Source organism: Lutra lutra, chromosome 8 (genome assembly GCF_902655055.1).
Source record: "Lutra lutra chromosome 8, mLutLut1.2, whole genome shotgun sequence".
Classification (NCBI taxonomy): domain Eukaryota; kingdom Metazoa; phylum Chordata; class Mammalia; order Carnivora; family Mustelidae; genus Lutra; species Lutra lutra.
Window position 1 is genome coordinate 56839293 of NC_062285.1, and position 27056 is coordinate 56866348.

General features: G+C 42.1%; 1 protein-coding gene across 6 annotated transcripts in view; it reads right to left on the reverse strand.

The window, feature by feature from the left end:
- SCN8A (sodium voltage-gated channel alpha subunit 8) overlaps positions 1-27056 on the reverse strand; it is a 178765-nt gene that overhangs the window by 46428 nt on the left and 105281 nt on the right. For all 6 annotated transcript variants that reach the window (XM_047741659.1, XM_047741658.1, XM_047741657.1 and 3 more), the window contains exons 12-13: positions 17625-17987; positions 5220-5352 (exon numbers count right to left, since the gene is read on the reverse strand). In XM_047741659.1, the coding sequence (XP_047597615.1) occupies positions 5220-5352; positions 17625-17987 (496 nt within the window). The remainder of the gene's footprint in view (positions 1-5219; positions 5353-17624; positions 17988-27056) is intronic.

Genomic DNA, 27056 nt, shown 5'->3' on the forward strand with positions numbered 1-27056 from the left:
AAAGAACAAATACGGTGAGAAAACAAAGGGGGCTGCTCTTCACCCTCTGCTGGGTCATTATCACTTCTATTCAGCACAAGAAGAAAGGTGGTCCGAAGGAAGGTGCTGACCTTCCTGAGTGTGTAGTCACCACCCCCCATCCTGTTTTCTTTCTCATGAAGGGAAAGAGGAAGCAGGGGCAGTCGCAGGTCACCTCCTTGTTAACAACGATCTGGTTATAAACTAGGGTTTGATATGTCTGTTTTGGGAGCCCAGCATCATGGTTAGGAGCTTGGCCTCTGGAGTCTGGCTCCCCAGTCTGCCTGGGTTCAGCACTCACAACTGTGTGATCTCAGGCAAGTTGCTGGGTCCTCTATGCTTCTTTGCACCATCTGAAATGACACTTTACAGGCTGGAAGGCTAAACGAGTCCTGTAATCCTCATGCACTGACTGAGTAAGCAAGGTGGTGAAGTAAAGCAACCTGGACAGCGCCTGGCACGCGGCAGGTCCTTGATAAACGGTAGGTCTTAGATTATACAACGTGTCCCTAAATCATTATCAGAGAAGCAGCCGCAAGCACAGACTCAACCCAGACGTACCTGGCTGATCAGACATTGCTGGGCAGGGGAACCCGGGCACCGTTCTTCAGTCAGTGGAGAGAACTGAATGCGCTAAGACAGAAAGCACCTCAGAGCACCCTGGCCTACAGTAAAGGTCACAGAAGCGTCTGCTCTTAGCACTCATTCTCTGGGCAGCCTAGGCAGCGTGGGTGGCTGGCTACCCTGTGCAGGGCGTCTCTTCCAGTCCCAAAGAAGTGCAAGTCAGTGAGCTCACAACTCACAACTGAGGTGGGCACAGGACTCCCACTCCTCTCCCTTCCCCTCCTCTTTCTCATCTCCCCTCTTTTCCCTTCTTGAGACATTTTCATCCTCCCTCCTTCCTTCCCTCCCTTGGTCTTTCTCTTCTTTCCTTTTTCTTATCTTCTTTCAGTCTGGCTCTCTCGCTTTTAGAAACAGAACTGGTTAGTTTCCAAGAAGATCTTACGTGATCCCCAACATACAAAACAGATAAGCCAGGAACTGCTGTAGTAGAGGCAGGAAGAGGAGCCCAGTCTGGCGGACTTCCTTTTTCCCTGAGGCACTTCCCTAGAACCCTGGACAAAGACTGAATATCACTGGACCAAGATGATCTCAAGGTCACAAAACAAAGATGAAAAAGGACCCTTAGACACTAAAGGCAGAGAACCATTTAGCCGGCAACCATGACAACCCGGGCATTAGACCATAGGCAACAAAGCCCTCCTCAAGTAAAGTATGAGTCATAATAGTCTGAATTACAAAAGTCCAAGGACCTTGATCTCCAAGGATGTTCTTTAAGAGATGGAGATTTGAAAACCTGTCAGCATGATAATCCTTAGAGGAAAGGTCTTGGTTCCACGGGGTTGAATATAACTGCATCTATCCCACACCCCAACCCAATTCTGCTGACAAAATCAAATCATTCAAGGAATGAAAAAAAGTTTCCAGCGTTTCACCAAGAACAAGATGGCTGCCTTAAATTAGTCTACTTTCCCTTTTTTCAACCAGCTGGATGGTGCCCATGGTGATGGCTTTAATTTAGATGGGGTGCTTTGGTTGGGTTTTTGATTGGCTCCCTGGTTGCTAAGAAAATGGTTGCCTTGGTTTTTCAGATTTAAGGGCCACAGTAAGCGCCACGTGGGAGTCTGCGTGGGAAAGGAAGTCTGTGAAGAAAATTTGCTTTGGCTTCTTCCTCATAGAACTCCCTCCCTTCCCAAGGTAAATTTAGTTTTCTAACCAAAAAAAGAAAATGAAAAGGTTCTCTTATTTCCATAAATTCTTACAGTACATATTTGGAAATTTGGTTCCGTTCCTTTTTTTAATCTCCTCCCTTCTCCAAATGTCTATTCACTGGCACATGGAGGTTAAAGCAGTGACTGTTCACGTCTCTGACAGTAGACACAATTGCAGTGTTGTACGGTGCACTAGGTTCTAAGTCTCTGCCAGATATCGAAGAGGGGTTTCCCTACCCTATGGGGCACCAAGAAGGTTCCTACAGGGATATTGGGGATCTTACCCACATTTTCTCAGGTAAGATCTCAGGATAATCTTTCAGGTTCCACAAACGGTAAGACAACATGGAGCTTGAGGAGCTAGAAAGGATCAGTTAGGTGACAACAGAGATTTATAAAGTGACTCACAACTTGACCAACTGTTATTGGCCCTACATGCCTGAAGCAGCTAAGAATTTTGTCTGAGGAAAAATATTTCCAAAGAAATATCCAAAGGTTTATGGGGTTCCCCTTACTTTGCTCCTGGACATTCTCAGAGAAGTTACTGTAGTCTCAACCTCAGAGGTGCTGGGGATTCTTTTCAGAGAGGGCCTCACAGTTCCGCCAAGATGGTGGTGTTAGTAGACCGTGAGATTTTGAAGGCAGGGCTTCTCTCAGTTCAATTCAACTGCTTTGAAACACCTACAGTGTGAAAGGCCCTGGGAATACACTGATGAACAAGAGTCCCCACCCTCACAGAGCTTACAGCCATACCACGAGAGACACACAGCGGGGTAAGGAATGGTGCTGACTGACACTTGGGGCTGGTCAGTTGAACACAAGAGCGAGTCAACAAATTGTGGCAGCTGACAGCTCTGGCCAGTTGTCTCTCTGAGGCAGTTTTTGAACCTGTTTTACTTGAGAACCAATAATAAGTACCATCACTTCCTCATTCTTACTTCACCAACTCCCTCCTCTTCTCCCATAGCTTCACTGCTCAGAGAAGTGAGACTATAGTAGTCTGCTTATACCCTTCCCCCCATCCTCTGAACTAGCCCCAAGCTGATGGCTCTGCTGACTGAATCCTGCTGAGTTTATTGGATCAAGGTGAGCATGTCTACAACGGGATGGGGGGGTTGGCGACACACAACAGGCAGGATTTTCTCCTTATTTACACGCTTCTGGAATTCTCCACTGTGCCCTCTAAGAGATCAGGTAGGCAGAAGCCTGCTTCTTTGGTTTGGTATTCCAAAGATTAAAATTATGTCAGAGTTTCCTAACAGAAGGTCTGAGAAGCAGGAACAATTATTCATTCAATGCTGGCTTTTCATGTTGTAGCAATCATTGAATACAAGGACCAGCAGTTAAATAGGAATGGATCTTTCTTAATGTCCTTTAATTCCCTCTCACATTATTCAGCTCCAGCCATTCGTTGTTCTTTGCTTACAGCGGTGCTGTCTCATCAGCTTTAACAAAGGGAGTGGAATACTAGGGGAGGGGATAGGGGAATGTCTGCGCAGTGAAAGGCTACGTGAACATTAGGACTTAGAAAAGGGAGAAAAAACAGGAATGGCTTCCTACTCAGGAACACAACTATGACTGTCTCTCTCTCCCCTGAGCTGCCCCTATGTCTGTTTTTTATCATATATGTGCTGGTGGGTGGAGGGTAGAGAATGAGGAGGGCAGAACAGGAAGAGAAAGAAGGGCACAGGGAGAAGAGGAAGGGAGAAGAAAAAGACCAAGCTATCTCTCCATTGGTTTCTACCTAGCTCAGTAGAGGAATGCAAGCACCAAGGCCTTCAAAGGGAAGCCCGCAGCATGGACACCCCCACCATTCCAAGCATGGCAAGGGTCAGTCTAACAAACATTTCTGGTGCATTTACTTTTACTAGACCCTGTGCTGGGCCCCTTTAGTAATCAATCAACTGAGTAACTGTGGTATTGCGTCAATAGTTCCTCCATTCTGATGTCTGTGCCAGTCGTAAAATATGCCTGTTGGAGGTGCAACTTTCTCTTTCTTTTGTCTTTCTTGACTTCCACAGATATCCAGAGAAATCCTGTTCTTGTCTCCAAGTGAAGAATAAAATTAGCCAAGGTTCTTAAGCTAGTGCTTCTTAGCTTGAAATTCTTATGCTCTGCAGTTATCTCAAAGTATAAACTATAAAGTTTAAAGATATTTTCTTGGACGATGACCTCGATGAAAATTAGAGGAAAACAGGAATAAATGTTCAGGCAGCTGAAACAGTTAACTCAAATTCCTCTTACTTGATACATTCTTAAGATTATTCTAGGTATAGTCTAATACGTTGCTCACAGGTGGTAATGTAAACGATCTAGGGGAGCTCCTTTCTGAGGATTCTCCCTTTATCACAGACGACCCTGCTGAATGAATGAACACACACACTCTCTCTCCTTCTTTCTCTCTCTGAGTAGAAGAGGTATTGGGCTCAAATGACTTAAAAAATAACTTGTCCCAAGGACATCAGGATAGTTTTGAATCTCCTTAGCTCAGGAACTCTGGTTATTGCTGGGTTAGCCCAGGGGCTCTGAACTCTGAAGAACAGCAATCTGAGGCCTTGAGAATATTCTGAGACAGCTAGGCTAAACCAGTGTGAATCAAAACAAGAAGATTCATGCAGAATCAAACAGCATCTCCTGAGAGAAAACCCAGTCACTGAATCTACCTCCAGAGACAGCAAGAGGAGCCTGCGGTACAGACCACAGGTGGACAGACAGCTGATACTCGCTGGGGGACTGTAGTGTCGTGGAAAACCCTGATGCTGCACAGCGTGCCAGGCTGTGTCGTGCAGGGGGGCACCCAACACCAAGCACCAGCATCGACAGCAACACTGCTGCAGGTGCACTGTGATTGCACAGTGGCTGTTCTCCGGTGGCACAGAGCGCCGAAGTAAGAGGGGTTTCGGCTTACCTCTCACACATCAAACATATTTATGGATATGTGGGGGTGTTTGATAAGAGGCAGAACTAGGTGCCGTCTAAATGCACAGTACATTAGTCCTTCAGGGAAAACCAAGAGGGCCCCAGGTAGCTAACAAGGAAAAGAGGAAGGTATGTTGTAGGGCAGAGGGCATGGAGGGATGCCATCATTTCTTATCTTCAAGGTTCCTCAGTCTACAGCCTTTATGTCTCCCCTCACCCCACTGGCTCCTCATGACCATTACGGTGTTCTTGAGATCTTCTAGCTCACTCCTGACCGTCATTTCCTTCGTAATTCTTACTTATCTGTGTACAATGCTGGTAGGAGCTCTGAAGTCCTTATTTGATTCTCTGCATGCAGATTTGGGATGTTGGTTCCTACAGCCCATAGACTCTATTCCTAAGGTTCAGAGTTAATTTTTGCAAAACTCAGGCCAATGGACAGGGATTATATTTATCACGCACACTACTTTTGAGATCTTGGCAGCTTGGACCGACATCAACGGCACATACCTTCTACTAGTGTATTTGTAACGACACTCAATATACTATTGATTCTGTCCTTCCGCCCATAGGAGGCCAGTTGGTCCATGGAAACTAAGAGAGATCCGGGGCCTTTCTTCTTAATTTCCACCTCAGTTGTAGCCTGGAAAAAAATAGTGAATCGGGTGAGTAAAGTCTTACAAACATTAAAGCTGGGCCTTACTGGACAGACAGTCCAGAGTGTGAGCAGAAACAGATGCTCTTCCTGATACCTTTTACTCTGCTCCTACAATCCTATTCACCTCAAGAGTAGAAGCAAACATGACTACGGATCATCCCAGCTCTAAAGATGACAAGACCAGGTGAAGTCTGTACAAATCTACAATGAACCAAAGAATCTGGCTGGGACCCAAGCACTTCATCTGGTTAATTCGTGGCATGGAACAGAAAGACCAGATCTCCAGGGTCAATGCCATCCAAAGCAGAACCTAAATTCTCCCGTCTCAGTCTCGTATCCATAGCATCTGGCTGGAATTGGACCACACGGTAAAATAAGTAGAATTCACCTCCATTCGACATTTCATTAAGGGCCAAGTCCCTGATCACACTGAGTACTGTAGACATTGTTTCCCGCATGGGTACGAGACACCATCGCTCTCTCAAACTGTTGCTTCCAAATATCAGACCTGGGCCCAGCTGAATGTTAGCAAGCTGAAGTTCTACCCTAATTCTCCTCCAAGGCACTGTAAAGAAGTATGGTAAGGGTCTCACTATTTTAGATCTATGTTTATTTTGCCCTGATAAAACTCTACTTTATAAGTTAACCTGAGATATTCAAATTCCCACACCAAAAGGGCAGAAGACACCACCAGACTGTTACACAAAATATTTGTTACATGCTCTACTGTGGGCAGTACTGGCATGGAAGATTACAGCACAGTGTTTCTTACTGTCCCTTGCTTGTGCTCTTTGTGCCAACCTGAATATACGACATTAGATTAGCCTTCAGGCATGGCTTAAAAGCTAGCTTTCCAGTTACCACACCAATCACTATAACATGTCATCCATGTAATGCTGGCTGTCCCTTCCACTGTGAAGATAAGAGGGCAGAGACAGTTACCATCTCTCAGAGCACAGGGGAGATACATGTTTGTAGGAAGCTAGAGAAGTAGGTCTGGATCAGTATCAGAATGACTCTAGCTGTTTTGAAAAGTCCCTAGACAGCTCCATCAGAAAGGCTTTCTGCCCTTAGGTTTGACTAGATTTTAAGAACTGTACAGAAGAAAGTTTCTGGCAGATTATAATTTATCTTATTACAGTGTTTCATCAAACTGTTTCTCTGATTCAGACATTTGGTTTACCTTAGGGTTTGGTTTTGTTTTGTCTGGCGGAGCTACAGAAGAAATGGAAAAGAAAAAGAACTGATTTCCCTAGGAATTCCTGGCTGTATTACTATACAAACACCTGAATATGTAACAATGATGAGATGACCAGTTCCTCAGGTCAAATAAGATCTATTTCTTTGATAAGCCACTTTTTGGTGCAATTGTCAGCCCAGTATTCATAACACCTAATAAATCAGATTAGATGACTCCATTTTAACAATGAAAATCATCTAAAAATGAATGCAGAAAAGCTCCACAGAGTAGACACTCTTGTTTCTGGCATTTATTCCTTCTAGATTTTTACTGAGCTGCTCTTTGCAGTACATGGTAGAAAATTTTCATAATGCTGACTCCCAGGTACTGTAAGATCTGATGGACTGGTTGATTCATCAAGAAAGGATGAAACTGCATTTAAAACTGCTTTGGTTCTAAGTATATCTTATCGTTTTCTGGACTTGCTAGATGTGACAAGATATGAATTCTTCAGACTTTAATAACATTAACCTTAAAGTTAATAAAAATGCTGTCTCAAGGACCTAGTCAAATCATGAGATTAATATTTAGTGCTATCTATTTGAGAGCTATAATAATTTTTAGGTTGGATTTTAAAAACTCCACATAAAGAAAAGTTTATCCCCAAACTTAATATTAAGATGGAAGAATTATTACTTATATCTTTCTATGTAAAATTAAAATAAACTGTAGCAGGGATATGTGGAGACAACTTCTATAATGTTAAGATTGTTCCAGAGTAAGGCATGTTACAGAACATACCTTCAGTTTCAGAAAAGAAAGAAATGAAAGAAGACACCAAGAAAGAGAAATTTCAAAGACCATACTTAAGGAACTTCAGAGGGTAAAAAGAGAAAGTCATTATGTCACCTTTTTACATAGGCAAGTGCATTTACCACAGATCCAAATAACTGATTCCACTGAAAAATCTTATGGTAATAATAAGATATTCAGAAAAAGTCCCTTAAATTTGTAAATTAAACAACAGACTTCTAAAAATCCATGGACCAAAAATGAAATCACAACAGAAATTAGAAAATACTTTGTGGATAATGGAAACAATATTTTACAATTTATGGGATCCAGCTAACACAGTGGTTTGAGAAAATTTTACAGTGCTAAATGCTTATATTAGAGTATAAAAAGATAAACAATCAATGCTCTGAGCTTTCACCCTGAGAAATTAGAGAAAGATCAACTTAAAGTGCAGGTAAGTAGATGAAAGGAAATAACAAAAATAAGAATGGAGATTAATGAATTAGTAAATGCACAAACCACAGACAATCAAAAAGGGCAAATATTTTTTTAAAAACAGATTACTTAAATTGATACTTCCCTAGCAAGACTGATCAAGAAAAAAAGAGAGAAAACACAAATGATAATTTTCAGGAAAAGGAAGGAGAATATTATTACAAATCCTACAGGCATTATTAGGATAATAAGAATATACTGTAATTTTAAGTCAAACCATTGTAAGATGGAAATCTTCTGTACAATATTTATATCAAAGTATAAGATAAGTATGATAATAAATAAACCCCCAAATCTAAGTGGTTTAAACTAAAAAAAAAAAAAAAATATATATATATATATATATAGTAAACAACTTCATGTCATTTCACCTTGTATGAAATGGACAAACTTACCAAAACACAACTTATCAAAACTGATAGAAGAAATAGAAAATCTAAATAGCTCACATTAGAAACTGCAATTGAAAAAACCTTACAATAAAGAGAAATATAGGGCCACCTGGGTGGCTCAATGGGTTAAGCCTCTGCCTTCAGCTCAGGTCATGATCTTGGGGTCCTGGGATTGACCCCTGCATCAGGCTCTTTGCTCTGCAGGGAGCCTGCTTCCCCCGCCCCCTCTGCCTTCCTCTCTGCCTACTCGTGATTTCTCTCTTTGTCAAATAAATAAATAAAATCTTAAAAAAAAAAGAGAGAAATATAGGTCGAGATGGCTCTACCAGTGAATTCTTTTTTTTTTTTTTAAGATTTTATTTATTCATTTGACAGAGAGAGATCACAAGTAGGCAGAGAGGCAGGCAGAGAGAGAGGAAGAAGCAGGCTCCCCACTGAGCAGAGAGCCCGATGCGGGGCTCGATCCCAGGACCCTGAGATCATGACCTGAGCCGAAGGCAGCGGCTTAACCCGCTGAGCCACCCAGGCGCCCCTCTACCAGTGAATTCTATCAAGCATATACAGAAGAAATAATACCAACACCAATATTAACACCAATTCCTTCAGAAAATAGAGGATATGGGCTACTTCTCAACCTGTTTTATAAAGTTAACATGACCTGATATTAAACGTGCCAAAAACACCACAAGAAAAGACAATTAGTGACCCATATCCCTCATGAACAATGATGTGAAATCCTTAAGAAAACATAAGCAAATATCTACAAATATAATATACATCATTACCAACAGAGTTTATATCAGGAAAGATAGTTGCACATTAGGAAAAAAGTCAATGTCATTCATCACTTTAACAGAATAAAGGAAAAAAGTGATCTGATTATCTCACAGATGCAGAAAAAGAACATTTAATAAAATTAAACACCTCTGCATAATAAAATTTTTTAGCAAGCCAGGAATAGAATGCAGCAGCTTCAATCTGATAAAGAATATCTATGAAAATCTACAGCTAGCATTATTCTTCTTGATGAAACATTAAATCCTATTCCTTTAATAATGGAAACAAGGAAGAATGTCTGCTTTTATCATTTCTACGCAATTTTGTATCTCAAGTCCTAGCTAGTACAATAAAGCAAGAAAAATAATAAAAGGCATAAAGGTGCAGTTGCTGTTATACACAGAAAGTATTATTGTACATGTAGAAAACCCTATGGAATCGGCAAAAAAAAAAAAAAAAAGACATAATAGAACCAATATGTTAATTCATCAGGATGATGAGATACAAAAAAATCTGATTCACAAAAATCAACTGCATTCCTATATTCTGGCAACAAAAATAGTTGAAAATAAAAAATTTAAAAATTACACCTTTTAGAACAGTATCAAAAAACACAAATACCAAGGAATAAAACTAATGAAAGATGGGTAAGATATTCACTACAAACTATACAACTTTGCTGAGAGAAAGTTGAGAAGACTTTAATAAATGAGAACTATACCACATTTACAGATTGAAAGACTCAATATAATTAAGATGTCCATTATTCCCAAACTGACCCACAGATTCAGTGCAATCACTAAAAGAATTCTAGGCTTTTCTGAAAAAAAAAAAAAAAAAACTGACAGAAAATGCTTCTAAAATACATAAGGACACATGAAGGATCTAGAATAGGAAAATAATCTTTTCAAAAACATCTGATAGCAAATTAATCTCTTAAGAGATTATTTGATAATCTTTAAAATATTTTTTGTTTGGAGGACTTATGCTATCTCATTTCAAGACTATAAAGTTACAGTAATTAAACAAGTGTAGTATTGGTATAAGCACAAAGAGACCAAAGGAACAGAAGAGAATCCAGAAAGAGACCCACACGTGAACATCAACTGACTTTTGACCAAGGTGCCAAGTCAATTTAATGGAGAGAAGAAAGTCTTTTTAACAAATGGTACTGAAAAACTAGATATTCATCCAAGTCAACTCCTATCTAATTTCATACACACAAATTGAGTTGAATCAGAGATCTGAATATAAAACCCAGAACTGTAAAATTTACAGAAGGAAAATAACTTCACAATTTTGGGTACTGGCAAAGACTACCTGGACAGGATGCAAAAAACAACAAAAAAGGAAAAAACTGATACACTGGATTTCATAAAAATTAAAAATTTATGTTTCTGATAAGGGACTTATAACATATAAAAAAATAAATCAATAACGGGTGAAAGATTTAAATAAGCGATTAATAAAAGATCTGTGAAAAGCCAATAAGCACACAAAAAGATGCTTATCATCATTAATCAGCAGGGAAATGCAAATTCAAAGCACAGTAAGATACAGTTTATGCCCACTAAGATGCTAAAATCAGACTAACATCACCAAATGTTGCCTAGGATGTGGAGCAACTGGAATTCTAATACACTGTTGCTTGGAGTATTAAAAAAAATGGTATAAATACTTTGGAGAGCTGTGTGGCAGTTTCTTATAAAGTTGAACATACCTTTACCATATGACCCAGGAATTTCATTCTGAGATAACTACCCAATATTGGAAAGAACCTGAATGTCCATCAGTAGGAAAGTGGACTAACACATGAGAGTGTATTTATGCAATGAAGTACATTTATCAATACTCATCAATAACAAGGAATGAACTATTGAAAGAACATGAATGTATCTCAAACACATCTTGTTGAGTGAAAGAAGCCAAATAAGAAATACATACTGTATGAGTGCTTGAAAATGAAAGAAAACAAATCTATGGTGCTACATGTCAGAAGAGGTTGCTCAGAGAGGTGAGGGTATTGAGTAGGAAAGGGTATTTTCTGGGAGTCTTGTGGTACAAAGGGGTGTCAGAGACAATTCTCGGCAGGTGGGACAGCTCGTGCTCCACTGTCCTTGTACCCACATCTTTGGTAACTCTTCGGTGAGGGTTACCTAAGGTTCTACTGCAATACTGATTATGCAGAATTCCTTTGAAACAGAATATGGAACACAGAGTGAGTATATAATATGTAAAAAATGTTATCTGTGGTGTGGAAATAAATGAAGATCTGTCAAATGGGAAAAGCAATTTATTCTGAGCTGGATGTAGGGAGTTAGACACCATCAGGTGTACTTTGCCAGAGACTCAAAGACAGGCAGAGTGGGAAAGCTTTAGAGTGAAAAAAGGGGAGCCTTCGGGTGTGCCTTGATTTCAAGCTGGCTGACACGTGGAAGCTGTAGGTGGGCATCCTAGGTGATTGATTAGGGGTTCCTATTTGGCTTTCTCTGGTGGTCCTAAGTTGAAAGCAGAAACAAAACTTTAAAAGTCTCTTAGCAATCAAGTCCTGACCGTTTGGGGCTGACTATTAAAGAAGTTACTGTTTAACTTCCTGGACTGTCGCTAGAGACAGCAATCTGGCTTCCTCCAAGTGTGACTGATAGCTGGCTGGCTGCCTGGCTTGTTTATCATTGATAAGGGGGTTGGTTTCTTGGGGAGGTTGTGGGGGAAAGTCCTGTTTTTATATATGGTCTGCTCATTGTCAGTATTCATCAGATCTGAGCAATTCATGGAGAGACAGGGAGCAAACATACATTCCTCACTGTTAACTGCCTAGGATGATATAAACTAAAATTGCCTATGAAGAACATTACTTAGAAGTGCTAAGCACTAACTGGGGACTAAGATAGCAGCATCCAGAGAAAAATAAATCTGTCCTAAAAAAGTCTAGTCTGTTAAAACCAGGGAATACAGGAATCCAAGACGGATGTAGTTCCTGAAATCCTTCTTCCGTAGGTGAAGTTGTGGAAGCTGGCTCTGAAAGCCCAGGCTATTGTTTCTTTCTTTTCAATTTTTACAACACTGATATGAAATGCACATAACATTTAAAATTCCCATTTCAAAGCATGCAATTCAGTGGCTTGTAGTATATTTACAATGTATTCCAGGATATTTCCATCATACCAAAGAAAAACACAGTACCGGTTAGCAGCCCATCCTTATTCCCACCTCTACCCAGCCCTTGCAACCAACAATCTGTTTTCTGTCTTTACAGATTTCCCACTTTATGTGTTTCATAGAAATGGAATCAGATATTATGTGGCCTTTTGTGCCTGGCTTCTTTCGCTGGGCATCATGCTTTCAAGGTTTATTCATGCTGTAGCACATATCAATACCTCATTCCCTTTTATGGCTGAATAATATTACATAAGAGGGATGTGTCACATTTTATTTATCCATCCCTCAGTTGATGGGCATTTGGGTTGTTTCCACTTCTTGGCTCTCATGAATAATGATCGTATGAATATTCATGTACAAGTTTTTATGTGAACACCTGTTTTCAGTTCTACCTAGGAGTAGAATTGCTGGATCATATGGTAACTCTGTGTTTAATTTTTTGAGCAACTGCTACTGTTCTCCAAAGTGGCTGCCCCTTTTTGCACACGCCTTCCGGGTGGTTGGTTGTTGCTTTTTACCATGGATTCTAGCTAACTGGAGGGAAGGAATGCTGGAGTAGACTCTCCCACGTCCAGCAGCTGCAGAGGCGGCCTTCCAGAATCCGCTTGGGAGGTGTGTCTCTGCTCTTGGCTCAGCTACTTACCACCTGGGAGGGAGGGACTCTAAGACCCAAGGGCCAGAGGAAAGCTCACATCCTCTTTCCCTTCCCTCTTCAGGTCATTTTTTAATTCCTGTAAGTGGAGGTGTTTATTTCTCTTATTTGTTTTGTTTTACTTTGTTGTGGAGGAAAGAGAAGAATTAACAATGTTTTAAAGGCAGGAGTTTCTGCCTTTTTAGAATTCCGTCCCTAAGGAGATTTCATGTAAAACTGTCAGTAACAGAGGAAGCCACGGAGAACCTTAAATACACTCTTTGAAAGTTAAACTCAGTGCAAATTTGTTCCGTTTCTCTCAACCCAAATGCAAAGTTTATTAGGACATTTAGCCCCTGACTTCCAGCCTCCTGAATTGTAGCTGTCCTTCTCAGAGAGGTGTCCTACGACACCTGCAGATGGCAGATTTTGCCCACATTTATATAGATCTGCCAACGGAAGCGCAACTAAATTGCTTTCCAATGGAGATGCATGAATGGAAATTTATCAGGCAGGCACCTTTCTTGGAACTAAAATTTAGAGCAGTTTAGAAGTAGCTTTAGAACCTAGCCATTTATTTCCCGTTTAAGCCTTCCTCAAATTTTTGTAGTAATCTGCTTTAAAATAATTGCCCAATAATTGCTTCTTCTCAAAGGTTCTTTAGGATTTTAGAGGAATGCAACCCTCGCCAAGTCAAGCAATTCAGGAGAAATCCTAATGTCTACTTCTCAGGGCTAAGAAGGCCAAAAAAGTATAGGGAAATAAATGGAAACTGGCCTTCTGAACACCATGAGTGGGCCAAATAACATGCTTCACAGTTTATAAATGTTATTACATTTCATCTTTGCAACAGCCCTATTGCACAGGTCCTTTTGTTTCTTTTTTGCAGATAAGGAAATGGGCTTAGAGTGGTGATATTAATTTCCCAGGATCACATCAGTAAATAAACCCGGGCTTCAGAGTTGGTGTGGGGCACTGATTACTGGCCAGGGCTCTGGAGTCAGACTGCCTGTGTTCAAGCCCTGAGCCTACCACATACTGTGTGATGTTGGACAAGTCATTTTATTTCTCTAAGCCTTGGTTTAGAGAACCCTCCTCAGTGAAATGCACACAAGAGTAGGATCTATTGGCTGTGAGCATTAGATGAGATAGTGCATGTGTATTTGCAAGCTAGCACAAAATGATTTCTGAGTTACTTGGGATTTCTGGATTTGTCAGCAGCACCTGCTTTCTCTATGAGTGATGAGATTCTCACCTACTTTTCCAGCTTAGGGATGAAGACATGGGAATGTCCCCTCACCCTCTGCTTCAACAAAAAGCAAAAGTGAAAATTCCCAAACTACTGAAAAATAATCACCAATCATAACTGAATAACTAATGAACAGGTGAAATCATTTCTGATGAAACTCTAATGAGTGATGCCCAGATATCTTTTTTCCACAGAGAATATTATATATATTTTTTCTTTCTTTCCTTTTTTTAAAGATTCATTTATTTGAGAGAGAGAGAGAGCATGCGTGCACAAGCAGAGAGAGGGGCAGAGGGAGTGGGAGAGAAACAGATTCCCTGCTGAGCGTGGAGACCAATGTGGGTCTCGATCTCAGGACCCTTAGATCATGACCTGAACCGAAATCAAGAGTCAGATGCTTAATCAACTGAGCCACTCAGGCGCCCTGAGAATATTACATTCCTTAACTTGAGTGTGAGGAAAAAATACGGATGTGGCATAGCCTAAGCATCAGTCCTGAGTGAGACCAGCTTGAGGGCCTCAGCAGCTCCTACGCAACCCCACAAAGCATGAGCATACCATGGAAGCACTCTAGTGGTTCAGGTGAAGGCAAGTTAATCCACTGGGGACTCATCCCAAATGTCTGAACAGTAAGAACCGCTCCATCCTGGCCGATAGTGGTATTCGCCGCTCCTCTGGCCTGGGCCGCATATAACAGGAATCTATTGCCTCCCTCTAAGATAAATGATACATGTTTTTCCCCACTTCCCAAAGAAGCTAATATTCAAGCAGCCAAGAAGTTCTCTTTGACAGTGGGAAGACCTTGGTTCAAGCTCCATTTCCACAAGTCATTAAGGCTCTGAACCTCACCTGTTAATAGGATAAAACCACCTACCGAACACAACGGTTATAAGAAATTAAATGCATATAAAGTGTTGAGCATAACTATAGCAAGAACCCAATATATGGTGGCTATAATTATTATGTCCACTGTAGAAAACTGAAAACAGAAAAGTGTGAGGAAGAAAAAAAGTCACCTATAATGTCCCCTCCCAAAGGAAACTACTGTTAACTTCGAGTCAGTCATCCTTTCTCTGTAGGCAGTCTTTCCATAGATCTGATATCATACCAAACCCTATACACAAGCTCTATGCAGTCTTCTTTGTTTTGTTTTGTCTTTTTGGCCTATTACTATAACTTACGTAGACTGCCACACCATTAGTAGCTAGGAAGTGCTTCTTTATGGCTTCTAATGAAATATCTTTTCCTAGTTATGAAGGCTTTGGGAATGAAACAGTCCTGCCTACCTCATATCCTGCCACTCTGGGATCTGCCCTCCTGGCCTTGGGAATCCTCAAAACTGTCACCATCATTGCTTGGGACCACTGGAATGAATCCCCTAAGTCCTTATAGGGTGTCGTGTGTGCAGGTCCCCCAAAACCCAAAGACAGCACTCCACAGGCTACGATGTGAGGCGGTGCGGACAGCCATCTGCTCAACTGCCTCTCAAATGTTCCCCCCACACATTATAACAGAAGCAGCAAAAAACCCCCAAAACAAAACCAATGAGCAAACGTGCTCATCTGCCTTCAGCTGAAGTTCAATCTCTTCCTTTCTGGATACCTTTTCTAATACCTTCTTTTCAAAGAAAAAGCAAGATGTGTTATTTGGCCGAAGTGTTTAAAAAAGCGGCCAGAATATCAAATTTTAATTTGGTTCTTAATATTTGAGTTGCCCAAACCGTACTGTCCATGCTGACCCACCCCTCATTCTCTACTGATATAATTTCTTGCTTTTTCAGAGAATATAACTGTCTAATTATGGAGCCTAAAAATTTACCTCTAGATATAGAATTAGGGACAATCCAAAATTATATTTAAAGGAAAGATAATCATCTGTAACATCTATTTTGGCCAACTATCTGGTTTTGGGGGGATTCTGGAACCACTATTTGTTATTATTGTTCCTATTATAGTTGATATTAAAGAAACAGTTTTCCAGAAGAAAAATGGCCACATGACTAAACAAAGAAGGCATTAAAATTCACTGAAAAAGAGAAGACTGATTTTTTCCCGAAGACTCTGGCTCTATCAACAATGAGCTGTAGGACCTCAAAGAGCCCAAATCCTCTGAGCCCTACTTCCCCATCTAGAATCAGGAATAATGCCCTCCACTTGGTCAGCCTTACAGAAAATTTTTATTCAGAGCAAATTAAATAATGAACGTAAAAGTAATTTGTAGCTTGTAAAGCGCTAAACAAACACGTGTGTGTGAGGGGGGGTATTGTGCTATTAAATAAAAAGGCAGGAGAGAAAAGACAATGTCAAACACATCCTAAGTGCCTTTGAGTTTTTATCTGTACAGTCAACAACTGTCCTGAAATGTTACAAACAGATCACTGGGATAATTCCAGCCTTGACTGTCCGGTTCTCCTCCACACATGCATCATGCTAATTAGAGGATGGGCTGTCTCCGTGCTGTGTTAGAGGAAACTGAAGTGTTAGAACAAAACGGACTGGCATGCTGTCTCAAGGAGCTTATGCCAGCTAAGGAAGGACTGAGGGAAGTTAGGGAGTTAGAGGCACAGAGGATTAGGATCGCTGAGGTTATAAGAATTTGAAACTAGAAAAAAAAAAGGTATAAACAGCTTAGAATTTAAAGAAATGTGAAGAGATGGCTTTTCCCAAAGAGGGGAGCCATTAGCCAACCCCCTAGACAAGTGATTTTATGAAGCTATTATATGCAGCTCCTCCAGAGCCTGACATTTGATTACATTTAAAATTCATCTTTCGCTTCCCTTTTCCTTCCTCCCCCATACACCATGTGTTCTTGCCCCAACCTCCCACTTTTCCCTCCTTTATTTCCATTTCAATCCCTTTTGAACATCTAGCTCCAGTTCTGCACTGGCTTCCCTAACCTCTCCTTGCCTGGCTTTCCCTGGTGCACACCTCCTGCTTGCCACACCAGGCATCCACCTTCCTCTTTGGAAAAATCACACCTCCTTCTTACAGAGGAGTCTTGGAAAATTATTCTGAGCTATATTGTTGTTGTTTTTTAACAGAAAGATCAGAGCTTTAAATTCCAGGCTGTTTCCCTATGGGGACAGGAGGTGGGAGGGAGAGAAGCAATGGTAGTTCCAAACCGGCTCAGACTTGGTCATTGTGGTGGCAATTCTCATTCCATCAGGGCAGGATCCGCTGGCCAGAGGCATTCAGTGAGAGCAGGTGGGAAGAGGGAAACAGTAGGCTACTAAAGACTTGCAAAGATGGAGAGAAAGAAAAGGAGGTAAAAGAAAGCAAGGAGCTGATGGGGTAGGGCAATAGAAACAGAGGGAGAAGGAGGCGGGGGTGGACAGAGCAGGGATTAAAGTGAATGGGAAAAGGAGGGGCGGAAGAGAGAAACAGAAACAGAGCAGGAGGGAGAGGACAGAAGCGGGCGGCGCTGGTGGGGACAGAGACTTGAGAGTGGGGGAGGGAGCGTGGGAGCCAGAGGCCAGCGGGAGAGAAGAGAGGAGGGCGCGGGAGAGACTGCCATGCCTAGCCTCGGTCTATGCGTTTACTTCCTTACACTGTCGTCGGTAGCTGCCTTATCTATTTTCACCTCTGGCAGGAGCCGCCCGCCGATGTGCGAGCCGGGGCCACCGATGAGGGACACCACGCCGTTGCAGTCGACCGTGCTGTTGCGCTTGACGCTGCGCCGCAGGCTGGGGAAGATGCGCGACGAGCGGCTGCCCTGGCTGTAGCCGCTGTAACCGCTGTAGCTGCTGCGGCGCTCGCGGGCCCGGATCGGGATGAAGAGCGAGTCCCGGCGGCCCTCGCTCTCCTCCACCGTGCTGTGCTCGTCGTCCGCGAACTCGTTCTCCGAGCCCGGGTCGCGGAAGCGCCCGGGCCCCCTGAAGCTGAAGATGCTGCTTTTGCTGTTGTGCCGGGAGAGGAACGGGGAGCCCGGGATGCTGAGCAGGGACTGCAGGGGCAGGGAGACAGAAAAAGACAAAGAGACAGGTGTGAGACGGGAAGCGCACCCCGCACTGGCTGAGCTGAGGCTGTTGGCCTCCCCAACCTGGCTGGCCCTAGCCTTGCATTCCTGCTATCAGAACACAAGTGTTCCCAGAAAGCACTTCCGGATGTTGCGTTCCTAGTAGGACTCAACACCCACATCGCCTCGCGATGCGTAGGTCTTTGGCCCGCGAACCATACAAAATTTCTACTCACTGCTCACCGGTGCATTGCAACGATGCTTTTATCTCGAGCTCCATGTAGAGTCTGATGCACCAGGAAACACACGCTGTGTCTATTTCCCATTACTATGAGCTCGTTTACTCAAGAGAGCCTCCATGCCACACTTGGCAAAAAGGAGAGAATGTTAAAGTGCTCGATCGCTCGCTATTCTCTCAATGAGTACATGCCCTGACGGTAAGTCCTACCTAGGCCAACCGTGGCCTTGGAGTATTTTTTTGTTCAGTTAACTATTATGTATGTTCCCTCTGACTCCATTTTAAAGTCAACATTTTTTTCATCAAAAGGTAATTAAAAAAACAAAACTTAGAGAGAGTGCAGAGCAAGAGAGAAAGAGAGAGAGAGAAAGAGCATGATGGAAGGGGGGTTGAAGGAGAGGGTAAAGCAGACTCCCCAGTGAGCAGGAAGCCCAATGTGGGCTCCATCCCAGGACCTGGGATAATGACCTAAGCCAAAGCCAATGACCTGGGATAATGCTTAATGGACAAAGCCACCCAGGTGCCCCCATCAAAAGTTTCATTATTTTTAAATTATAAAATTCCCAGCACTATTTATTTATGTACATTTCACAAGCAGTGTGGAGCCCAACTGAGGGCTTGAACTCACAACCCTGAGATCAAGACCTGAGCTGAGATCAAGTGTCAGTGCTTAACCAACCAAGTCACCCAGGTTCTCCCTGCACTGACATTTTATTTATTTTTAAATTATTATTATTTTTAAGATTTTATCTATTTATTTGAGAGAGAGAGAGAGAGAGAGGGTGAGAGAGCACAAGCAGGGTGAGAAGAGAACACGGAGCCTGATGTGGGGCTTGATCTCAATCCCGGGACTCCACGATCATGACTTGAATGGAAGGTAGATGCTCAACTGACCGAGCCACCCAGGTGCCCCCGCACTGACTTTTTAAAATAAAACTTTTATTTATCACTCACAAATTTCTCCTCATTTCTTTTTCTCTTTCAACCCATACTTCCAATTCCACATTCCCTGGAGAATTGTACGCTAACGTATATTTTTTATGCTTTACTATATTTTATTGATCACCTTTGATCAACAATTTTCTTCAACAAAAAGTTATAAATAAACTGTACTTAAAATTAAAAAAAATTTTCTGTGACCATGAGTCTCTTAGAATTTTTAAAAAATTCTCTCAGATTTTTAAATTATAATTCTTATTAATAAAATTGATCAAGATATATACAGATATTATACATTTTATAAGTAATTACTAAGCTTAAAAGAAAATTTTATTAAAATGTGTCTCTTAATGAGTTCTTTTCCAATTGGTGTTTTTGGTGATGAAATATTTGTAGACAGTATTATTATTAGAATCAAATATGGCTCAACATCAGCTCTCCCTTCCCTATCTAATATAGATTTTAAGTGCTGAGAAGCTCTATTCACATAAATAGTATCTTGGAACAGAAGAATTTGGTTATAGTAATGTCACTCAATTCTTCCATCTCCTTTCAAATGATATACCAGAATCACATAATAAGCTATCAGCAAAATTTATCCTAATGATCTACTGGCTGACAATCATATCGGGCAATCTTTCAACTTTATTGAAAGCAAAGAACTGCAAACCACCCAATCTGCCAAATGATTTGGTTACCTATTTGTTAGAAGTATTCCATTTCTTGATTTCTGAGGATGCCAAAAAGGCTTCATTTTTTTTTTTAAAGATTTTATTTATTTATTTGACAGAGAGAGATCACAAGCAGGCAGAGAGGCAGTCAGAGAGAGAGGAGGAAGCAGGCTCCCTGCTGAGCAGAGAGCCCGATGCGGGGCTCGATCCCAGGACCCCGAGATCATGACCTGAGCCGAAGGCAGCGGCTTAACCCACTGAGCCACCCAGGCGCCCCAAAAAGGCTTCATTTTTATTTATTTTATTTTATTTACTCTTAAAGAGGTTATTCTTTTACTTAGAGGAACCTTATTTAACCCAAAAGAAATGGTTGGAATAATCAAAATATCATTAATTTTAATACATCACTGCCACTGTTAATTTTTTCCAACATTAATTTTTTAATAAAATAATTTTATCTTACTACATGCTTTAAAGATATTTTCACCAAAACCTTAAAGCTAAAGATTCAGCTCATTTTATTTACAAAAATGTCTACCATATGATATAGGTTAGCAAAGCCAGTTCTCATTGTCAAAGCAATTGGCCAAATCAGACTTCTCTTAATTGAGAAATTATGAACTTATTTTTCTTTTTTTAATAAGTATACTAATATGTAACCAAGTGACATCTACCCCACTCCTGAATTTAAAATCCCCAAAGGCCCTGATTATAAGATAGGTAAATTCAGAAAGCCTTACAATGGATTTAAATTTCCTGGGTTTAAGAAAACTTAAAGATACTAATGTTTTCTTTTTTTTTTTTTTAATATTTTATTTATTTATTTGACAGAGAGAGAGAGATCACAAGTAGGCAGAGAGGCAGGCAGAGGGAGGGGGCAAGTAGGCTCACCACTGTGCAAAGAGCCCAATTTGGGGCTAGATCCCAGCACCCTGAGATCATGACCTGAGCTAAAGGCAGAGGCTTAACCCACTGAGCAACCCAGGTGCCCCGACACTAATGTTTCCAATTGTCCCTTGACTGGCATCCCCTAAATTTTTTTTTAAAAGATTTTATTTATTTATTTGAGAGAGAGACAGTGAGAGAGAACATGAGCGAGGAGAAGGTCAGAGGGAGAAGCAGACTCCCCGTGGAGCTGGGAGCCCGATGCGGGACTCGATCCCGGGACTCCGCGATCATGACCTGAGCCAAAGGGAGTCGTCCAACCAACTGAGCCACCCAGGCGTCCCCATCCCCTAAATATTTATACCTCAGGGCGATGTGCTATGCCAAAGGCAAAACCTTGCTATTGTACCTTTTTTGTTCTAATGAGAAATGGTAAGGTGATAGACACAGAGACAGCTACCTTTGGAGGAGTTTATTACTTACAGCTCTCAAAAGAAGGGGACATGCCATGCCATGCCAGGCAGGACCTCATGGGGAGGTACTAGGGTCAGTTAGGAGGCAAAAGGAGCAGGGAAAAAGCATGGTTCAGAGCCTGCTTGATGGTTTCCTCAGAAGGAATGGCTGAGGCAGAGTAGGCATATCTGACAAGTTTAGGATTAGGTGGTTTGAGTAATTTCAGCAAGCTCTGGTCTATAGGAGTGGTCCTAGCTGTCCAATACCTGGCCCTCAGAGTGACTGAGGGCAGAGGAAACACTGGTTTTGTGTGTCTTTTTTTTTTTTTTAAAGATTTTATTTATTTATTTGACAGAGAGATCACAAGCAGGCAGAGAGGCAGGCAGAGAGAGGAGGAAGCAGGCTCCCTGCTGAGCAGAGAGCCCGATGCGGGGCTCGATCCCAGGACTCTGAGATCATGACCTGAGCCGAAGGCAGCGGCTTAACCCACTGAGCCACCCAGGCGCCCCTGGTTTTGTGTGTCTTGATGTGTGAGCGTTAGATAAAAAGTTGGGGCTGAGGGTTTGGATTGGTTGATTTGTATATGAAAGGCACACTTTCAGACAAGTTGTTCACTGTCTAGGAATTAAGTTTGCACTGGGAGGAGCAGTCTCTCCCCAGTTAGCAAGGCTCCTAAAATGTCAAAGCATCATAATACACAGAAAATTAAAACAATGATTAAGACAATAAGATCCCTTGGGGCACCTGGGTGGCTCAGGTCATGATCTCCAGGTCCTGTGACTGAGGCCCATGTCAGGCTCCCAGCTCAGCGAGGAGTCTGCTTCTCCCTCTCCCTCTGCCTCTGCCTCATTCATGCTCTTTCTGTCTCTCTCTCTCTCAAATGAATAAATAAAATCTAAAAAAAAAAAAAAAATACAGTAAGATCCCAAGATTGGATGGCGGGGTAGGGGGATAGGAAATATCTTTGAGCTTCTACCCATGTGTTCAGTTCAGTGTAAGGTTCTGAGGTTCTGTGTTAGATGTTAGTAAGAGTGCCTTGGGCATATGTATCTCCCTTGCAGGGCTCACTAGGGAGAAATATGGTCAGGACAAAACAAGACTCAGTAACTCTTGGGTGCCTTTGCTAAATCCCATGAGTGCACTTAATATCATCAATCATTGTCCTAAAAATGTCCTTCAAGATCCTCCCAGCTTTGACTGTAACTAACTTCTTCCATTTTATTTTTCACTCTTTCCCTGCAGAGACCCAACCACGGAGCCATACTGCCTGCGGGTCTGTATGCTCTACACTTCCCGCTGCGGAACTCCTCACCACTGTCCATGGTCCAGCCCTTCAGCTTCTTCCTCTGTAAACCTCCTCCACCCTTCCACAGCCTCTGTTTCAGAGTCCTTGCACTCTACTTTTAACTACATTTCTTTATATACCTGCTTTGAGCTCCCCTTTTTAACCAACTACAGGCTCTTTAAGGACACACTGCCTGGAGTCCTTTTATCTCCTGGAGGGCTTTGTATATCGTAGGTGCAGTGTTCAATTTCATGAACATGTATTTAGATTATATGCTGTAAACTGGCCACCCACACCTGGGCATTACCCCACACCTGCACTGGGTCACTGCCTCACTTTTCATAGAAGTTCACTTTCCTGGATTTTGCATTAAGCCAATGCTGGCTGCTGACACTACACAGTACATTAGGTCTCCACATTAGGAAAGAGGTTTCATTTATTTGACAAATGATCATTAAATACCTAGTGTGTACTAAGTGATGTAGATACAGTCATAAAGAAGACATACAGCACGGTTCCCGCCTTCTTGCACCTTGCAGCCTAGTCAGAAATACATATACTATATGAGATCTATTCCTAACTGATAGGAAAGTGATAAGTAAGATAATGATCAATTCAGTGACCTACAAATGCACAGAAATCAGGATCCTGAGACAATAATGCTAAAAGAAAATAATCTATTATTCTTTAATCCCCTGTTCCATTCTTGGCGAAAGGGTTGCCTGTGATAAGTGTGGGAGGGGAAAAGAGAATTCGTTGCACCTCTCCTTGGACCCAGCATTCAATCCTGCTCTAGTCTATTCTCCAAGGAAATACATCCTGAGGTTAGCCACCCCAGCCTCTCCTCAGTCTCACCATCCCTGGACTGGAGGTTTCAGTGATGACTCAGGACCCTGAACTCTACTAGCTCCTGGGATCCATGCTATAGATGCGTGGGTCTTAGCCATTCACCCATCAGGAGCTTCTGGTCCTTTTCAAGCAGGCACATCACAGCTCCCTAAATATACTACCCAAGGTCCAGGGGTTTGCTTGGGAGAATAGCTCAAGGGTGTTCTTGATTTGAGGAGGTGGCCCTCCTATTTTCCCACAGAAAAACTAACTGAGGATTTTAGGGCACCCATGTCAGCCGTCTGTTGGGACAAGGCTTACAACGACTGGGACGATTAGGATGGGATAAATTGTGATTTAAATGTTCTCTGTCATGTCATATTTCACTTTTTCTTCACTTCACTTTTTCTTCCCCAAACAGCAGTTATTCTCAAAGTGTGGTCTAGGGACTCCTAGGGGTCCTGTGATCCTTTTAAGGGGGCTCAAGAGGTCAAAACTATTTCACAATAATACTAAAATGATATCTGCCTTTCTCACTTTCATTTTCTCATAAGTATAGAGTGGACTCTGAGAGCCTGACAGTTTCACAGTATTTAGACTTTTCTGATGAGCTGGTCATGATAATAATTTATGCGATTTTTTAACACTGTGTGTCAGTACTTGGAAGATCTGTGTAACTTAGTGAACCAGTATTTCCCAGATGATTCCATCTATTTTCCAAATGCAGGATACTACAAATCATTCATGAGTTAAAGATCTATGGTGCTAACACAGCAAAGGATTTTTATTTATTTGTTTTTAAAAGATTTATTTGTTTTAAAGAGAGTGAGCAAGCAAGAAAATATGAGGGGGAGGCATAGAGGGGGAGCAAGAGAGAGTCTTAAGTAGACTTCGTGCTGAACTGGACACAAGGCTCGAGCCCATAACCCTGAGATCACAACCTGAGGTGAAACCAAACTTTGGGCAATTAGTCGACCACACCACCCAGGTGCCCCAAGGTCCTCAATTTTTAAGGATAGCAAGGGGTCCTAAGATCAAAAAACTTGAGAAATGCTGCAGTGGAAAAATTAAAATACTATGAAAAACTGATAATACTTACTTTTCATGAACTGTCCTAAGCCCTAAAACCATAGCAGTAATTTTATAGAGAACTGAATAGGAGATGGGGTAGGCAGATGACTTAAGGGGCTCTCTGAAGATATGGACATAAAGGAAATGGACATACACTTGAACAGGCCATGGGAAATGGAAGCCACGTTCGCTGATGAGCCAACAAGAGATAGTCATGTATGTGTGGAGGTGATTGGGGAGGGGTGTACATGTGGAGGTGACTGGGGAGGGGTGTACGTGTGGGGGTGAGTGGGGAGGGGTGTATGTGTGGGGGTGAGTGGGGAGGGGTGGCTACAAACCGTAGTGTTCAGGAGTACAAGCTCTGTGGTCTGAAGGACCTGGTTCAAATCCGGACTCTAACATCTACTAGCCACACGACCTTAGATGAGTTAGTTAATCTCTCTGGGCCTCAGTTTCCTCATTCTTCCACATAAAACCAGAGAAATGGCAGAAGAGTCCTGGGACAAAGAATATGACTTCCATGTGGGGTTTCTCAGCAAGTCTTGGCAGGCAGCCATGGCCTCTGGGAATCTACAGTTTTTTTCAGATGGAGAAATGAGAGGAAGTGAACCTTTTCATGCAAAGCAGGACATTTCAGAGGCCCAGTTTTATTTTTTGAGCTAGGGAGCAATCAGTGCAACTCTGTGCTAAAGCCTATAGATTAATCAGAGACCATTCAATAACCGCACTAAGGTATTCATTAACTAGCTCAGTGATGGCTCTCAAGACAATGGTTGGCTGACAACAAAGCTGAATCACACTTTTCCCCAAAAGCGGCTGAATTATGAGAAAGGTGAGGTGAAGGTGAGACGGAGAGCTGGTTCCAGGCCACAAAGAAGTCCCAGAAGGGGTGAAATCAGATTTATAAAACTCCCCCCTTCATTTGTCCAACAAATATCTGAACGCTAGCCATATGCAGGCCCTGCCTTGAGCACTTTGTCTAAGAGAGGAAGAATGCGATTCCAAGCAGAGTAAAGAGCAACACATAAGGTATGTATAAAACATAATGGAAAGATGAAATGGTAATGTCCAACAAAGTGTGGAATGGGGGAGATCGGGAAGGTTTTCTGAGAGAAGGATATGAAGAGCAAATATGGTGGTATGGTGTGGACATTGAGAGAGAGAGAAAAGTAGGACATCTTACAGAGGGGCTTTCTGGAGCAAAACCGAGGGTAGGAAACAAACCTCATATATGAGAAGCATCTAGCAGTTCATTCTGGTGTAAGTGCAGGGTGCCTGACAGGGCACAGTGACTGGGGGCTGAGGAGGCCAGGAGAGGCTGGTCCTTCATCAGTAGACAGAGTGAATCTGATTAGGTTATTCCCTCTCCCATTCTTTGTGATAACTATTCTACACTGTCAATATTTTCTTTAAACCTCCTACTCAATCTCTCACTCCCTTCGGTAGGACTTTGAATTTCCTGTATTACTGTACACTAGATACTGTCCAGTGTCATCTTCCTCAAATTCCTACCTCCTACCTACAAACTTATCTACACCCACCCTCCCCTATAATCCTGACATCTGGGGATGAGGGGCCCCTTTCCTATTAAAGACTACATCTATTTTCACATCTGCTAAGCCTGTGCTCCACTTCTTTTCTGTACTACTCCATTTTCTACCTCTACTTCCCCTTCCTCTGGGCTCCCCACCCAGATTATAAAAATAATTTCCCACATATTCTTTAAAGAAGTCTGTATGAGAAGTCTACACTCACTGTCTTCACTTCCCATTCCACTTCCATATGGTATCCATCCTTCTCCTAGATTGAAATGTGTCTTTGAAGTTCTCAAGGACTTATACTGCCAAATCCAGTACATATTTCCAATTCTGAGCTCATGACGCCTTTCTGTTAAATTTCAATCCACTGATCACTCCCCTGCTTTCTCCAACCTTTGTGCTCTCTGGGCTTCACTGAACTGGCTCTCAGCACCTCTAATAACCATTCATTTGTTTTCCTGCATGAGCTTCATCTCTGATGCCCATGGATATCTGTGGTTGTGCCTCTAGCCCACCATTCCTTTCTTTACCTCACACAACCTCTTTGAGTATCTCATCAAGTCTAACAGTTCCAACCACCATCTCTCACCTCAGGACCTCTTACAGAAGCCATCATTTGCCTATGTGTGTGTCTAAAAGACCACTCTACTTGTGATTCGAGCTTGGGGTGTCCACACCGGAAGTTACTTTCTTCCAAATCTGGAATGTCTGTTCTTCTGTCCTCCTGCTCCCTCACCAACACATGCATACATTACCTGACTAATTCCTATTTAGTTGTGTTAGATCTGTGCTCTCTAAAATACTCCAGCCTAGTGCAATTATGGAACAATATGGAACCATCGATGCTATTACAGAAATAAATTTCAGTGGCCAATCCACTACAGGGATGGTGTTTGAACCCCCATGAATCTCTAGGACCTGTCACAATCCCCAGTGCATGGCAGGTACTCCATGACTTCTTGGGGGTAAATAATGAGAGGTCTGTTTTACTAAGAAGCGCTCTGTCAACGGTATAGAAAACATGAAGGAGAGGGAGAAAGATCAGAGGAAACAAACATGCAGTAGCTAACTGCAGGAGAATGAAAAATACAAAGGTCTCAACTAAGATAGGAATAATAGGATAGAAGGAAGGGGATGACATGAGAGATT